The sequence below is a fragment of the Dendropsophus ebraccatus genome, chromosome 3, assembly GCF_027789765.1.
Source record: "Dendropsophus ebraccatus isolate aDenEbr1 chromosome 3, aDenEbr1.pat, whole genome shotgun sequence".
Classification (NCBI taxonomy): domain Eukaryota; kingdom Metazoa; phylum Chordata; class Amphibia; order Anura; family Hylidae; genus Dendropsophus; species Dendropsophus ebraccatus.
The window spans coordinates 101,403,286-101,421,576 of NC_091456.1; the positions used below are offsets into that span (position 1 = coordinate 101,403,286).

The following is an 18,291-nucleotide window of genomic DNA, read 5'->3' on the forward strand; positions in this document are numbered from 1 at the left end:
ACATATTGGTCAGAAAACATATACTGTAACCAACAGAACCATGTACGACAAAAGCGGTGAGAACGGTCATGAAGTTGCATAGGTAAAGCCTCTAAACAATAAATATAGTCAACCTTGCAATGGTGATGCACAATATCATAATATCGATACTCGGGGCAAAAAAAAACATTTCGGTACAAGGATTCCCTGGTATCAGATACTTTATGTTAGGGTACAAATACACACACCGTATACGCATCAGATACGTAGCAGATCTGCAGCAGATTTTATGCTGTGTTCAGTTATTTAGATCTAATCTGCTGCGTATCTGCTGCGTATCGCAGCAGTAAATACGCAGCGTATACAGTGTGTGTGTTTGTACCCTAATTAAGCTGCGCAGTACAGTATAGTGCAGAGAACATGACAGGTGGCTAGCTGAGGTCCTGCGGTTCATCTCTGTTCCACTCTCTCACACACATAGTCCCTTGGGGGAACCTGCCGCTTCCCCCAGTATTAGACATGACGTGCCTGCTGTAGTGGCTGCCAGAGCAGCAGGGGCTTCTTGGAAGTACACCATCTGACAAGCTTCACTTCAACTCTACTCACAGTCCTCCTCCTCCGCCGGGAGTATGGCGGAGGTTAAATGGTAAATGAAGAATGGACTGCGCCCACAATCCACCGAGGCGCTGTTCGGAGAAGGGGGTGGGTAAGGGAGGGGAGACCTCCACACACAGCGCTCTGCGTGGCCTCACCCCACTACCAGGAGGCTTGCACCACACCACCACCACTGCTGGGGTCACCTTACACCCTACTGCGCTGTCACTGCCTGTCACCTCCATTATCCTTGGCAGGTGTTGCCCCCATCACCTCCAGCTACCCAGCTTCATCATGGAGGGGAGAGCACATGGCCACGGAGACACAGCACTGCTGCTTGTCAGACATCTACAGGAAGATGACATTGAATATCAAAATAAAAAAGTTGATATTGGTATCTAACTTAAAATTCTGGTATCATGACATCACTACCTTGCATAATCAGAAAATAAAGCAGGGCGGTTCTGGAGGTCTCCATATCATTGAAATACAGGCTTTTGCTGCGTTAATCAGATGGCGAAACACGGATAGACAATACGACTTCAAGCAAATGTCCAGCCACAGAGCCACAGCCCGCACAGCTCTGGGAGTCGGGTCGTGACATACCCATTTCATCCAGGAAGTGAAGCCTTGATGCAGCAGTGAGTGCAGGGAAAAAAGCACTTTGGGGGAGATTTATCAAACGTGGTGTAAAGTGAAACTGGCTCATTTGCCCCTAGCAACCAATCAGATTCCACCTTTCATTCCTCACAGTGTCTTTGGAAAATGATAGGTGGAATCTGATTGGTTGCTAGGGGCAACTGAGACAATTCCACTTTACACTAGTTTGATAAATCTCCCCCTTTATGTGCATTTCCTGTAATAAGTGCATAATTTGTATAACTTTTCGGGGGCAATACAATACTTCAATAAAAAATATTTTGCTGGACTTCTCCTTTAAAGGAATACCAGCAGCAGCCAATCAGTGCACGGCCCCGCAACAGTCACCGATTGACTGGGCGGGACCTACAGGAGTCAGGAGCCTCAGATGCAGCCGGAGCGTGGACCAGGTAAAGTATAGTCTGGGCTGTGGCGGGTTAAGGGGGGGCGGTGCAGTGTCCCAGTACAGGAAAAGTTCTATATATATATGTATACTGTTGCCTATAAGTACTGGAAAGGGTTAATGGCCACTGCAAAGAGCTCAGCTTGTATTACGCCCCCCAGTGTTCAAGTTTGGTATTCTTCATATTCTCCTATGTATATTCATTTGTATGTGTTGCCATGTCACATGGTGTGATGATGCAAACGGCCTGCAAACGTGACTTTCCCCGGCTGCCATAGTAACCCCAATAGCCGTTGAGCTTTTGGCTGGGGTTAGTTAGTCACTCCCCTTCTAGTTGGTGGTTCTCACTCTACCTTCAATAGGGAAGGCGTGTTCTCTGCTGCTCCTCAAGAAAGACCGCAACCTAGTGTGATTCTCTCCACGATCTCAGAGACATACTCCAGTCCTGACCAGTCTCATTCTCAAGATTCTCCCTTCTAGTCAAGATCTGGGTGCCGTTCTCCAGTCGCTATCTTCTTCTCATCCTCAACAGCAAGTATTCTCTTCAGTATCATTCCACCCAGCATCATTCTCAGGGAACTACTACCCTCATCCTCCGTTAAGACTCCTCTCACCCAAAGTAACGCTATCACACTACGGCCTATTGCAACATCACTAGTGATGAGTGAGTACTAAAATGCTCGTTACTTGAGACAAGTATTTCCCGATACTCGAGGGCTCGTTTCGAGTAACGAACCCCATTGAAGTCAATGGGAGACTCAAGCTTTTTTGCAGGAGACTCAAGTTCGGTGGAGAGAAGGTCATGTGAAAACCTGTCAACCTCAGAAATTGATGGAAACACAAGGGAAATGGACAGGAAACATTATTACTGTATAGAGGAATTACAGTACAAAAGAAGAGAATCCCTTCATTAGCTTATCAGTCAGCTGCTTTTGAAGTCCTTGCTGCTCCATGCTGCTACACCCCAGGTGCCTGGAAAAGCTGGATCCAGTCCTGGTAACCTCTCCTAAGACTAAGTCCAGCTTTTTCAGGCACCCTGGGCGGAGTGGCACGGACTTCAAAGGCAGCCGGCTTATAAGCTCATAGATTGTAAGCTCTCGCGGGCAGGGTGCTCTTTTCCCGTGTACCACATGGGGTGCCCTCCCCTTTGGACCTGTGAGTGTACCTGTCACCAGCCGTGCTTCTGTTCGGCGATGCAATTAGTTGCTAATGCAAGCGACCCCAGTTAGATCCAATGGGGGTCACGTGTATTAGCGACTGATTGCCTCTCTGTTTCTATGGAGGCCAAAAATCGGATTAGTGGTGGATTTCACTGCTTATCCGGAAGCACAGCTGGTGACAGGTACACTGGCCGCATCGGGACATCGGGGCATAGCTGCTGGAGGCTGGGGAGCACCGTTAGGCGGTGGGCAGGGCCGATCCCACCATAGTTGCAGGTAATTTTTTTGTGCTTGCACCGTTTACCGTGCCAGATCAGGAATGTGATAATTTAAAAGTTTAGGCGATGATACCAAATATGTTTGTTTGTTTATTTATTTATTTATTTATAAATCGGGAAAAGGGGGGTGATTTGGACTTTTATTAGGGGAGGGGATTTTTTTATTAATATAAAATCATTTTTACTTTTTACATTACTTTAACTAGAAGTCCCCCTATATGGGGGACACATCAGGGGCATTATTACTGTATGGAGGACACAGCAGGGGGCATTATTACTGTATGGAGGACACAGCAGGGGGCATTATTGTTACGCCTGGAGTAGTGGATCCACTGGACCGTCACCAGCGATGGCACTAACCTCACCAGGGAGCGGAGTCTAAGGGGCCGCTGGTTTTCACGTTTGCACGTTTTGCACGTGACAGGCAGAACACAGGAACTGAAGTATAACGGGGAAGCAGGAACCAGGAACAAGGAGTGGGGACCAGGTAGCGGACAGGGATCAGGAACAAGGACTAGGGACCAGGTAGCGGACAGGGATCAGGAACAACAGGGAGCTGGGCCAAACGCTATGGAAAGCATGTAGAGGCTCCAACACAAGGGACAGAGCATGCTGGGATTTATAGGGGAGTGATTGGTGCAACTAACCAATTAAGGGCGGACTGGCCCTTTAAATCTGAGACATCCGGCGCGCGCGCGCCCTAGGAAGCGGGGACGCGCGCGCCGGCCGGCACAGCGACAGACAGGAACGTGGAGAGGTGAGGCGCCCCCCGGGGCCGAAGTAACAGCAGCGCCGGGTCCCTGACTATGGACACCGGCTGCTGCATGGGGCAGGAGGCGGTCGCGGCGGCGGCCCCGAACGCGGGACGCCGCCGCGGCCGTGACAATTATTGCTATATGAGGGACACAGCAGGGGGCATTATTACTATATGGGGGACACAGCAGGGGGCATTATTACTGTATGGAGGACACAGCAGGGGGCATTATTACTGTATGGAGGACATAGCAGGGGGAATTATTACTGTATGGAGGACACAGCAGGGGGAATTATTACTGTATGGAGGACACAGCAGGGGGCATTATAACTGTATGGAGGACACAGCAGGGGGCATTATTACTGTATGGAGGACACAGCAGGGGGCATTATTACTGTATGGAGGACACAGCAGGGGGCATTATAACTGTATGGAGGACACAGCAGGGGGCATTATTACTATATGGGGGGACACAGCAGGGGGCATTATTACTATATGGAGGACACAGCATAGGATCCTACATACAGGGGGCAACCCACATACCTACTCACTGTACTGCACATGACAACAAACAGGATCCTGGCATGGGTGGGTACATGCATCTGCTTAGCCGCAGTTAATATGAGTGGTGGCCATAGAGCTGGGCTAATAGAGTGGTCATTAGGGTTATTATTAGAGATGAGCGAACCTCAAGCATGCTCGAGTCGATCCGAACCCGAACTTTCGGCATCTGATTAGCGGTGGCTGCTGAACTTGGAGGAAGCACTAAGGCTATGTGGAAAACATGGATATAGTCATTGGCTGTATCCATGTTTTCCAGACAACCTTAGAGCTTTATCCAACTTCAGCAGCCACCGCTAATCAAATGCCGAACGTTCGGGTTCGGATCGACTCGAACCGGAACCCGGTTCGCTCATCTCTAGTTATTATCCTTGACAGGGCCAGGAGCTTCTGCACTGGGCTCCTCCACTAACCACTTATGAGGGCATGCAGAGGGCCCCTGCCCCAGATGTGTCAGAACCCTTGCAAAGCCCTGCTCCCAAGTGTTTGGAGGAGCACAGAAGCACACATACTGTTCACTGTATGAAAGCTCCGATTTGAGAAGCATTTCTACATGCATTTCCACATTTTGCCCAGACGTCTTAAAGGAAGCCTCTGGCTTTGGAGACTGGCAGCCGGCCCCTCTGGTGCCCCATCTCATTACACATCCTACAACTACAGGACCGAAAACTTACGGCGTCTGTGGTTGTCATGGCGACTAGCGTTGCCACAACTAAACATGGCCCTTCTGCCGTTCTGTAGGAGGATTGCCTTATCATGCTGCCCTTACATGTGATGGCGGACAAGAGACGTGCTATAGCGGGCTCCCCGGTACCGAGGGCTCAGCCTCGACCCACCAGCGAGGCGGATTTTCTGGCTCAGACCGGAGTACGTGACATGTTACGTGAGGCCGTGCTGAAACTCCTGGAGGCCAGGCCGGAGGAGCCGGTGGTCTTCCTGGCCGGTTACTTCGAGAAGCTGGGGGTGGGAGCGGCCGGGGGGCCGAGGCCTGGTGAGCGGGGGGCGCACGTCCTGCTGCAGCAGCGCTTGGGGCACGTCCTGTGGTACCTGAAGCTGGCTCATCACTCGCAGAGGTGGGTGCTGTATACCGCTGTATACCGCTGCTGGGCACGGGGGAGCCATAGTCCTGGCTGTATAACAGTAGCTCCAATGGAAGCCGCACACTGCCACTAACCTGACAGCTACAGGCCAGCCGTGTTTGTTATTACATTTAGGCACCTAATGGTGTGCACAAACCCTGGTTTATTTACGGTGTTTTATTTATTTATTTTTGGTGGGGGATGGATGTCATGATGGGTACACTGGGAACTGTGGGCAAATCTAGAATTCTTGGGCGGACACATCTCATTCACTTTGCTGTTAAAGGGGTAGTCAGTCTTCCTATATTGCTGCACTTATATAGAGAATAGTAAAGAGCTTATACTTACCTCACTATGCTCCTCCAGTGTTTCCCTGTCGGCAGTGACAGCCCATTCAGCCAAGTGAGAGAGCATTGTGTTAGGGCGGGTTCAGACTACGGAATTTTCGCGGATAAATTCCGCCGAATTCCGTTGCCTGTACACGCTCACGGCTGCACGCCATTCCGCCGGCTCCATAGACACCATTCTATAGGCCGGCTGATTCCTCTATCCTCCGAAAGAATTGACGTGTCAATTCTTTCGTTGGAATGTGAAATCCGCCCGTGCATAGAATGGTGTCTATGGCATGGGCGGAGAGGTGCGTGGCCGTGAGCGTGTACAGGCAACGGAATTCGGCGGAATTTATCCGCGAGAACTCTGTAGTCTGAACCCGCCCTTAGGGTATGTGCACACTGAGCCTGAATTCCGCCATAAAAAGCGGCGGAATCCGCGTGGAATTACGCCCGTATAAATGCAACATTGCTCCTTCCATAGAGAACAATGGGATTTCCGACTGCCCGTGCACACAGAGTAAATTTCCGTCCGGAATTCCGTGCGGATTCCGCGCAGAATTTGCATTCCGCCCAAAGAATGTACATGTCAATTTTTTGGGCGGATTCCGCTAGAGGAATCCTATAGAAGTCAATGGGGTTTGAATTCCGCTTGCATTCCGCTTGATTTCCGCGTGGATTCCGCTCAAATTCCGCTTAAATTCTGCCAGAGCAGAATAGGCGAGGAATTTCAAGCAGAAATCTTTCAGCTACAATTCCTCGAGAATTGCTCAGTGTGCACATACCCTTGGACTGGAAAGAATGTACTGCAGGACATGCAACAGCTGTTAAGTGCACTTTTTGGTCCCAGTTGATTGTCCGCCACAGCCACTGATTGGCTGAGCGGGATATCAGGATGCCGGGAGCTGGAGCAGAAACTGGTAATGTATTCACCGCGCTGCCACAGGTTAAGGAGGATGGGCAATTTACATACTCGCAGTGGGATGAAAATTTCCGCTGCCAGTATGCAATCCTATTCAAACGGACAATACGGGAATCACAGCGGATTTCACTGCAAACGCAATCCGCTGTGATTCCGTCTTGTGTGAACCCACCCTAAATGAAAAAAGCTAAAGGCATATACTGGTGATATTAATGTGACTCCTCTGTGTCTCCGTACAGAACGGCTTTTAACAATAACCTGACCATGGCATATGACTGCCTCAGTGCTGGTGGGAGAAAGAAAAAGCCTGGCTTGAATGGGAAAACCTACAGTGAGGTCCTGACCAGAATTTGTCAGGAAGGTGACCTCCCTCCTGAGATTTCCTCTGCCCTTCTGAAGAAGATCCAGTGCCGGGATCATGAAGCAGTTCCATTTGATGTGTTCCGATATGGGGTTCTTACTTGCTTTGTGTTGGTGGAGTTCAAGTCCAAAGCAGACACTCTGTTTAATATTCTGGATAAGGACAACCATTCGGACCAAAGGGTGTGTCAAGCTGTGTTAGACACTCTAGAAGAAGCACTCACAGCTAGTGACTTATCTGTCCCAGCTAGCTACCTGGAGGCTGGCTCCAAACTAGGACCAGACTGTTTAGCTATCGCTATGGACCGAGCAATCCAGATCAAAAAGCCTGCGATTCCTATGGGACGTCATGAATTTTTAAAAGATGCATGTCTGCTGTTCCTTGATAAAGTCAAAGCAGTTCAGTGAATAGCTTGTGTGCCCTTCTGTGTCCTTACCAGCCTGATGATTTAATGTATTTTATTCCAGAACCAATTGCTGCATGTTTAGACGCTCACCCAGGTTTCACGCTATTTACAGAATAGGAAATTACAGAGTTGTCTCCGGGCCATGCTGACATAACAAAAGTAATTGTTAGGGCCCTATTACACCAACAGATTATCTGACAGATTTTTTTGAGCCAAAGCCAGGAATGGATTTAAAAAGAGGAGAAATCTCAGTCTTTCCTTTATGACCTGTTCTGTGTTTATAGTGCCTTCCTGGCTTTGGCACAAAAAATCTGTCAGATAATCTGTTGGTGTTATAGGGCCTTTAGTCTTTTATGGTAATTTATGCAATTCATTTGTAGTCCAAGCTATCAGTAAGATAGAAGTCAGTGTACGTTGGACAGTAGAAGCTTTTCTTCTGTTATTGGTTTCTCTTGTTACAGACTTAAACCCAAATGTTACATTTCAATATTTGCCAATAGAAAATATGACTTCAGCCCTCCCCCCCGTATAATGCTAACTCTCCATCAGTATTCCTGCAGCCTATTTCGTATACTTTTTTATCTCTATGTTCCCCATGCACAGAATGCTGATGATGACCGCTTGTCGGTCATATAGTAGAGCAGTGTTCCCCACTCCAGTCCGTAAGGATCATCAACAGGTCATGTTTAGGAAATACCTTACTATTTCATAGGTGATCTATTTCTAGTCAGTGCATCAGATATCACCACAGGTGTTCTCTGTATGGGGGATCCTCAATTGTGACCTTTGGGATGAGGAACACTGCTAGCTCTATGTAAGTGACCTATCACAGACTAAGTGCACTGGTTCCACCCCCTGTCTCTGTTAGTGTTGCACGATGCACCGAAATATCGATACTACTATCGATATTCGGGGCAAAAAAACGGTTCGATACCAGGATTTCCTGGTTTCGATACTTTATATTAAGCTGCACAATAGCGCAGCTTAACATAAAGTATAGTGCAGAGAACATGGTCGGCGGCTAGCTGAGCGCCGGCCATGTTCTGTGTGCTGCCCGCCCGGCTCACCAGCTCTTGCTCCGCGCTGCCCGGTCCCGGGTGTCGTCGTTCCCCCGGCTCACCAGCTTCTGCTGCCCGGTCTGTGAACAGGAGCGGGGCGCTGCAAAGTAGGTCAGAGTGGGTCAGCGTGCCACAATTCATGTGACACGGTCGGGGGTTAACTCACTACCCACTGGCCCACCTCTCCTTTGCAACCCGCCGGGTCCGCCCGGGTAGGGCTGCATGCCGCTGTCACCATGGGGCGGTATTCATACTGGGCTGTGTTCCGATGTGACTCCCGGCTCCCGCACACAAGCCGCAGCCTCCTCACTACTTGCTTCTCGTCACTGTACATCGCCTGCTGTGTACGGAGCGGCTCGGCTGCTGCTGACACTTGACAGCGGCATCTACACAGTTAAATAGCGCTGTCAAAAGTGTCAGCAGCATCCGAGCCGCTCCGTACACAGCAGGCGATGTACAGTGACAAGAAGCAAGTAGTGTTGAGGCTGCGGCTTGTGTGCGGGGTCGGGAGTCACAGTGGAGGGGGAAGGAAGGGGGAGTGACGCCGGGACCGGGCAGCATGGAGCAGAAGAGGCTGAGCCAGGATGTGAAGGTTCTGCTCCACTACAGCTATTACTATCCCCAACATACTATACTAGTGCTATGGGTCAGCACTAGTATAGTATGTTGGGGGTAGTAGTTGTATAGCTGACACATAACACTAGTATAGTATGTTGGGAGTAGTAGTTGTATAGCTGTGTGTCAGCCATACAACTACTATCCCCAATATATTATACTGTGCATCTGCCATACTATTACTCCCAACATACTATACTAGTGCTATGTGTCAGCCATACAACAAATACCCCCAACATACTATACCAGTGCTATGTGTCAGCCATACAACAAATACCCCCAACATACTATACTGTGTCAGCCATACAACTATTACCCCCAAAATACTATACTAGTGCTATGTGTCAGCCATACAACAAATACCCCCAACATACTATACTGTGTCAGCCATACAACTACTACCCCTAACATACTATACTAGTGCTATGTGTCAGCCATACAACAAATACCCCCAACATACTATACTGTGTCAGCCATACAACTATTACCCCCAACATACTATACTAGTGTTATGTGTCAGCCATAGATCAAATACCCCCAACATACTATATTGTGCATCTGCCATACTACTACCCCCAACATACTATACCAGTGCTATGTGTCAGCCATACAACAAATATCCCTAACATACTATACTGTGTCAGCCATACAACTACTACCCCTAACATACTATACTGTGTCAGCCTTACTACTACTACCCTCAACATACTATACTGTGTGTCAGCCATACAACTACTACCCCTAACATACTATACTGTGTGTCAGCCATACAACTACTACCCTCAACATACTATACTGTGTCAGCCTTACTACTACTACCCTCAACATACTATATGGTGTGTCAGCCATACAACTACTACCCCTAACATACTATACTGTGTGTCAGCCATACAACTACTACCCTCAACATACTATATGGTGTGTCAGCCATACAACTACTACCCCCAACATACTATGCTGTGAGTCAGCCATACTACTTCTACCCCCAACTACTATAATAAAAACAAAAAAGGGGGAAATATTGGCATCATAGCCTGTGTAAATGCATGTAATGCGTGTAAGTTGTAAATTAAAAGGAACATATATTGTACCTTTGTAATAGTACCGACCTGAAGAATATAGATGACATGTGAGGTATATTACATGGTGAACATTGTATATGCAGTCGGGGGAGTGGGGGTGGGGGTGGGGCACTTTATAGAATTATTATGGGCGGGTTATACGCTAAGTATCGAAATGGTATCGAGTATCAAAATAAAACAATTGGTATTGGTATCGAACTCAAAATTCTGGTATCTTGACATCCCTAGTCTCTGCAAAGCCAGAGGTATCATGGGAAATGTAGCCTGCATTAGGAAAGCCATGTGGAAGAAAGAATCAAGATGGCAGATATCCTATGAATCCCATATTAACTAAAATAGGTATATACAAGGCATACACAAGAGCTTCTACGTTGTTATTTTATTATGGCCTATCATGCAAAATATAAGGAGCATCTGTCGTCTTAGAGCATTGAGCATGTTCATGCATCACATGGCCTCCTCCCACTATGTAGTAATGCGTTCCCCCTGTAGTATTTGACTACTCACAGCTTCCTTAGGGTCAGTTCACACGTACAGACTTGCAGCGTAAATCTCGCTGCGAGACTGTCAGGTCCTGGCAGTTCCCTGTCACTACATACTCGCAGCAGTCTGACGACCGCTGCGAGTATGTGATTCTGCCGGCCCCTTAACCCCTTCGGCTCCCGCCCCGCTGTGTCTGTACATACGTTACCTGTCCTCGCTGCGCGGGGTCCCTCTGTACTGCTCTCCCGCCCAGCCAATCAGTGGCTGCAGCTGGGCAACACACTGATTGGCCGGGCGGGAGAGCAGTATGCCGGGACCCCGTGCAGGATACAGGTAATGTATATACAGACACAGCAGAGTGGGAGCCGAAGGGGTTAAGGGGCCTCCAGAATTACATACACGCAGCGGTTGTTCAGGCAGCTGCAAGTATGTAGTGACAGTGAACTGCCAGGACCTGACAGAACCTGACATCTGTACGTGTGAACTGACCCTTAACGGTCAGTCCACAATTTGAAGAGGAATTGTCCTGATTATACAATCCCTTTCAGGCCCATTTTACACTATGCTAATGCTGACTAACCTTTTTTAGGACAGCTTCACACAGGACGGATTGCAGCAGAAATCTCAATGTGAGTTTTGCAGCAAATCTGCTACGATCTTAGGTCAACGCTACGATCTGGGCAACGCTCTGATTGGCTGAGCAGGAGAGCGGAAAGCCGGATTGAAGACAGGTAATGTATACAGAGGCAGCCTGTTAAATGGCGGGTGATTTACATACTCGCAGCGATTTGAAAGATCAGCTGCGAGTATGTATTCACAAGGAGCTGCCAGGACCTTAGATCGTAGCGGATTTGCTGCAAAATTCGCAGCTGCGATCCATCTTGTGTGAAGCTACCCTTAAGGGCCTATTACTCAGCGCTCGTTTGCTCCTCGTTCCCCGATCGCTGCCGCCGCTATTCGACGCGGCTGCTGCAGGTGAGTGCGGGAGGGGGCGGAGGGGAGCTGCGGGGGGGGGCTGCCCGGGTGATCGCTGATCGTCCGGGCAGCCCATAGGATATAGCAGCGTCTGCTGCCGATGCTCCTATTCAACGGAGCGACGGCAGCAGATCGCTGCTATATCAGTCCATTGTTTTCCAACATGTTGAAAAACAAGCGACTGCAACGATCAGCCGACATGAACAATGTCGGCTGATCGTTGCACTCTATTCCGCGGGACGATTATCATCCGTAGCGGCCGATATCGGCCGAATACGGACGATAATCGTTCCGTTGAATAGGGCCTTTAGGGTCCATTTACACAGAAAGATGTATGACAGATTATCTGCCAAAGATTTGAAGCCAAAGCCAGGAACAGACTATAAACCGAGATCAAGTCATAAAGGAAAGCCTGAGATTTCTCCTCTTTTCAAATCCATTCCTGGCTTTGGCTTCAAATCATTGGCAGATAATCTTTCTGTGTAAATGGACCCTTAGGGCCCTATTCCACGGGACGATTATCGTTTGGATAATCGTTAACGATTAACGATCTCAAACGACCGCTATTGCGAAAGACCTGAAAACGTTCACTCATTTCCATGGAACGATAATCGTTACTTATGATCGTAATTGCGATCGTTTCTCTTCGCTATTTATTCGCTATTGCGTTCGTATCTATTGAGAACGACCGAACGATGTCTTATTCAATGCGAACGATTTGCGAACGAGCAACGATAAAAATAGGTCCAGGTCTTATTAAACGATCAACGATTTCTCGTTCGGTCGTTAATCGTTAACTGCATTTCAACAGAACGATTATCGTTCAGATTCGAACGATTTAACGATAATCTGAACGATAATCGTCCCGTGGAATAGGGCCCTTAGGGCCCTATTCCACCGGACGATTATCGTTCAGATTATCGTTAAATCGTTCGAATCTAAACGATAATCGTTCGGTTGAAATGCAGTAACGATTAACGACCGAACGAGAAATCGTTGATCGCTTTATAAGACCTGGACCTATTTTTATCGTTGCTCGTTCGCAAAACGTTCGCAAATCGTTCGCATTGAATAAGACATCGTTCGGTCGTTCGCAATAGATACGAACGCAATAGCGAATAAATACGGAAGAAGAAACGATCGCAATTACGATCATAAGTAACGATTATCGTTCCATGGAAATGAGTGAACGTTTTCAGGTCTTTCGCAATAGCGGTCGTTTGAGATCGTTAATCGTTAACGATTATGCTAACGATAATCGTCCGGTGGAATAGGGCCCTTAGTCTAAAGGTATGTGCTTAAAATACTTGTCTGTTACATAAGTTTCAGAAGAGCACAGAATTACTTTAGGATCTTTAAAAAAAACAATGAACATCAATGTAACTGATATGTAAATTTTTAGGCTGTGTTCACAAGTCTGTGATATACAGATTATATATGGTCTGTATACTCATTGTATATCATGGACTGAACTCAACGGGAATCCCTGCATTATAATTTATTATAATATCCCTGCATTATAATTTATTATGACACAGTAAGCTCTAGAACAGTTAAAACACTACAGTATTGAGCAGAACTCGCTGTTTGGTTCAGTATTTTGTGTCAGTGTTTGTACACCAGTACTAGAAGTGAGTCCAAATTCAGAAAAAGAACAGATCTGTTATGTTCTACTATGTTTGGCTTATTAATACCAATGCACCTCTCTCTAACAATAAAAAAACAGTAGAAGTCTAAATTTGGCTTTGATTGTAAATGCATGACCAGTAACTTGGAAAGTTATTTTGTATATCTAGTTACTATTGCTTGGAGTTATGCTGCGTTTACACGAAACGATAATTGTCCCAATCATACGATTAACAATGTCGGAGTAACAATTTTTTTTCCATAACGATCAGCGTTTAAACGGTACGATATATCGTACGGAAAATTTGTTTTGCGATCGCTTAAGCCTATCTCACACATTGGTTAAATCGGCGAACGACTGTTCACATGGATCGATCTGCGAATTTTTTGCGAACGATCAACGACGATTTGAAAACATGTTCAAAGATCAAAATGACCGATTTCTCGCTAGTCGTTTGATCGTTCGCTGCGTTTACACGTACGATTATCATTCGAATTCGATCATTATCGCGCAAATTCGCACGATAATCGTTACGTGTAAACGCAGCATTATGTTCACACAGGACTGAAAGGCGTAAGATTTTGACCACTATTTATGTTAATTGGGAAAATCTGCAACAGATCTGCTGCAATTCAGTCCTGTGTGAACATGCCCTAAGGCCAGTTTCACACATAACGGAATTGCAGCAGATGTCACGCTGTCAATTCACAGCAAAATCCGCTTCGATTCCCGTACTGTCAGTTTCAATAGATTTACATACAGCAGAATACAGCAGCCCGGTGAATACTTTACCCATCAGCACTCAGGCTTGCTTCTGTGGCTCCCGACATCCTAACGTCCCCCTCATACTAACAGCAGGATGAAAATTCCACTATATGTAAACCTATTAAAACTGACAGTGTCAGTAATATCAGCAGAGTAATGGGGGCAGGGACTAATTTAAGACCAGCGTACGTTTTTTTTTTTGTGTAGTGTGAACATAGCCTTAAGGTGTAACTGTCATTTGCATTTTTATTGCAGAAATCAATAGTACAAGCGATTTTAAGAAACTAATAATTTTTTTTATTTTTTTTAGGCAAAAAAGTCCCTTTCTGTACTCAAAAAGCTGTTTTACAGCCTTCCCCTCACTTCTTATCTTTGCATTATCAGGCATTGCAGAGGAGCAAAATGCAGATGGGTTTGTTGAGTCCTATTATAACCTATGGAGGGGGAGGGGCAAGGGGGATGAGTGAGCCGGAAGAGGAAAGAACCAGCCTTGCTGTTTGCAGACTGTCTGGGCACAACGCTGGATTCACAGGTCAGAAAGATGACTGCTTATCTGGGAGCTTGGTGAGAGAAGATTGCAGAATGTAGTGTTTTGCAGGGCTTTTTGTCTCCTCTCAGTGTTCAATCACCACCCTCCCGTCTCCATAAAGCATAATGGACACCAAAAATCTGCCTCTTCTGAAATGACGGGTGAAGGTTGGAAAAGAGCTTTTTGAGTACCGAAGGAAACTGTTTTGCTAAATAAAACCTATTACAGAGTTTCGCTTGAAATCGCTTGAACTATTGATATTTATTGATTTCTGAAAAATCCCACTTTAAATGGTTTCTTAGTCTGTTTCAGTAAATTATAACAGCCCTCCAGCTGTTGCAAAACTACAATTCCCATCATGCCTGGAAAGTCGAGCACTAATGCTGCGGAACGATTATCGTTTGAATTTTCGCATCGCATTTGAGCGATAATCGGCTCGTGTAAACACAACGAACGATCAAGTGACAAGCGTGAAATCGTTCATTTTGATCTTTCAACAAGTGTCTCAGTGAAAGCCGTGTAAACAGTCTTTTACCGATCCGTTCTTGTCCCGCTTTGCCGTTAAAATCCGGCACTCGCTCACATCTGCCAGCGCTGTAAGTCCTCTTCTCTGACCTGTTATTATAGGCCAGAAGTCACTTGCTTCCATGCATTCTCTATGGAAGTGTGTGTCTTCCTGCGTTCAATTTACAAGGCAGAGAAGAGGAGCCACAGCGCCGGCGGATGAGCCGGATTTGAATGGCAAAGCGGGAAGGGAATGGAGCTGCGCCGTGGGACATCGATCAGCTTACGTGAGTATACATGCCAGCGGGGGGGGGGGGGGCAAAATTTTTTTTGGGTCAACTGCTTCTTTAACCCTTTGAGGACCAGGCCCAAAATGACCCAGTGGACCGCGCAAATTTTGATCTTAGTGTTTCCGTTTTTCCCTCCTCCCCTTCTAAGAGCTCTAGCACTTTCAGTTTTCTATCTACAAGGCCATATAATGGCTTGTTTGTTACAGGAATAGTTGTACTTTGTAATAGCGTCTTTCATTTTACCATAACATGTATGACGGAATCCCAAATATATTATTTATGAAGATATAAATAGGCGAAATCATAAAAAAAGAATGCAATATGGTAACGTTTGGGGGGTTTCTGTGTCTACGAAATACACTATATGGTAAAAGCGACATTATACTATTATTCTATAGGTCAGTTCGAACACAACCATATGCAGGTTTACACAGATTCTCTAATGTTATATATTTTTTTTTAATGAAATCCTTTTTTTTGGCAATTAAATATTATTAAAATGGGCCTTGTGATTTTTGTTTGTGATGCTTATAACAGTTTTATTTTTTCACCTACGGGGCTGTATGGTGTGTCATTTTTTCCGCCATGATCTCTTGTTTTTATTAATACCATATTTGTGAAGATCGGACATTTTGATCACTTTTTATTTATTTTTTTAAAATATATAATGTAACATAAAATCGGTAATCCGTGCACTTTTTCCCCTCTTTTCATGTTGACGCTTGTTATATTTTAATAGATCGGACAATTACGCACGATACGGTATATTATGTTTTATTATATATATTATATATTTATTTTTATATGTTTTATTTATATAATGGCAAAGGGGGGTGATTTAAACTTTTATTGGGGGAGGGGTTTTGGGATAGTGTGTTAGTGTTTTTAACTTTTTTTTTTTTTATACATTTTAAGTCCCTTTGGGGGACTTGTACATAAATTACTTTGATTTTACACACTGATCACTGCTATGCCATAGGCATACCGATCGGGGTCCCCCTGTCACTTACACTTAAACGCTGCGGCCGCGTTAGTGTCACGATGCAGCGCGTGATTAACGGTGAGGTGCCGGCTGGTGATTGCAGCCGGCCCCCACCTGCTATGAAGCGTGCTCCACTCCGGAGCACGCTTCATAGCTCAGGACGTACCGGTGCGTCCAGGGTCGTTTGGGGACAGACATCCAGGACGTACCGGTACGTCCTAGGGTGTCTAGGGGTTAAGCGATCTTAAAAAGATGGCAATAACAATTTCTCCAAACAATATATTGTTCTGTCTAATGCTGCGTTTACACAAAGCGATAATTCGCCCAATCAATTGTTTAACGATTTTGAAGCAACGATTTGGTTTTTATAACAATCAACGTTTAGACAAATAAATCGTTAGAAAATTTGTAAGACAAATCATTATTGCGATCGTTTTTAAGATCGCTTAAGCCCATCTTTCACATAGGGTGAATTTTTGAAAGACTGTTTACACAAAGCGATCTGCGAATTTTTTGCGAATGACGAACGTCAATTTGAGAACATGTTGAAAGATCAAAATGAATGATTTCTCGCTCATTGCTTGATTGTTTTCTGTGTTTACACGGCATGATTATCGCTCAAATGCAATCGTGAAAATTCGAAAGGCAATCATTTCGTGTAAATGCAGCATAAACAATCGTTATAAAAAAACATCGTTTTTTCAAAATCGTCAATCGTTCGATTGGGCGAATTATCGCTCCGTGTAAACACAGCATTAGGCTGTGTTCACACATGCAGTAGTTGTTCATTTAATTGCCAACCACCTGTCCCTCATTGTGTTAATGCAATGAAATTCCAACGTGTTTGAACATACCAGGTTACGTTTTGAGGAAATCCTCTAAAATGACCTGTGTGGGTACTTGATGACTGGAGTTGAGAAACACTGAGCTACACAATCATAGGAAAGACTGCTCACCTGACGGATGTCCAGAAAAGTAATGCAGGAACATAAAAATTAGTCTGTACTTACCTGTGCCACTGCAGCTCTGCATCACCGTGGGTTGCAGCTGGAATCAGTGCTTCAAGAGCCAGCACATTTAGGGTAGCTTCACACGTACCGACTCGTAGCGTTAATAACGGCTAGGTCCTGGCAGATCACTTTCACTACATACACGGAGCGGTCTGAACGACCACTGCGTGTATGTAATTCTGCCGGCTGCTTAACCCCTTGAGCTGCCGCCGGCTCCTGCTCCCGCTGTGTATACATTACCTCTCCTCGCTGCACGGGGTCCCGGCGTACTGCTCTCCCGCCCGGCCAATCAGTGTGTTGCCCTGCCGCAGCCACTGATTGGCCGGGCTGCAGAGCAGTACGCCAGGACCCCGTGCAGCGAGGAGAGGTAATGTATACACAGCAGGAGCTGAAGGGGTTAAGCGGCCGGCAGAATTACATGCACGCAGCGGTCGTTTGGACCGCTGCGTGTATGTAGTGAAAGTGATCTGCCAGGACCTAGCCGACTCGGTACGCGTGAAGCTACCCTGAAGCTACCCATAGACGGATCCTGGACAGGTTGCATTCCTTGTATCAAGCCACTGATGACCTAGAGACCACATCAGAAATGCCTTAGGCTAAGGAGAACGAGACTCTTGTACACCCATCCAAAGTCCTGTTTTAGCTAAAAAAAATAATAGGCACACATAGTTAGTGATGGTATGAGGAGTCATGTTATCTGCTGGTGTTCGTCCACTGTGTTAAATCAAGTCCAAAAAAAGGCATAGCCGAAATTTTAGCACTTTATGCAGATGCTGATTTCATTTTCCAGCAGGATTTAGCATCTACCCACACTGGCAAAGTACTAATACCTGGTTTAATAATTGCTGTATCATTGTGCTTGAACAGCAGACTCTCCTCATTGTCAAGAGGAAGGGTCCATTTACA

At 46.2% G+C, this 18,291-nt stretch overlaps 1 protein-coding gene across 1 annotated transcript; it reads left to right on the top strand.

The window, feature by feature from the left end:
• Positions 1 to 4,970: 4,970 nt before the first annotated feature.
• On the top strand, positions 4,971 to 7,467 carry TPGS1 (tubulin polyglutamylase complex subunit 1). Its single transcript, XM_069964451.1, has 2 exons — positions 4,971 to 5,441; positions 6,938 to 7,467. The coding sequence occupies exons 1-2, from the start codon at positions 5,125 to 5,127 to the stop codon at positions 7,464 to 7,466; spliced, it is 846 nt and encodes a 281-aa protein (XP_069820552.1). The 5' UTR covers positions 4,971 to 5,124; the 3' UTR covers position 7,467.
• Positions 7,468 to 18,291: the final 10,824 nt, after the last annotated feature.

Bases quoted from the DNA above. Each gene is read 5' to 3' on its own strand.
- TPGS1 (XM_069964451.1), top strand. From the start codon at position 5,125: ATGCTGCCCTTACATGTGATGGCGGACAAGAGACGTGCTATAGCGGGC. The intron at 5,442-6,937 runs GTGGGTGCTGTA...GTCTCCGTACAG, and splicing joins CTGGCTCATCACTCGCAGAG to AACGGCTTTTAACAATAACC.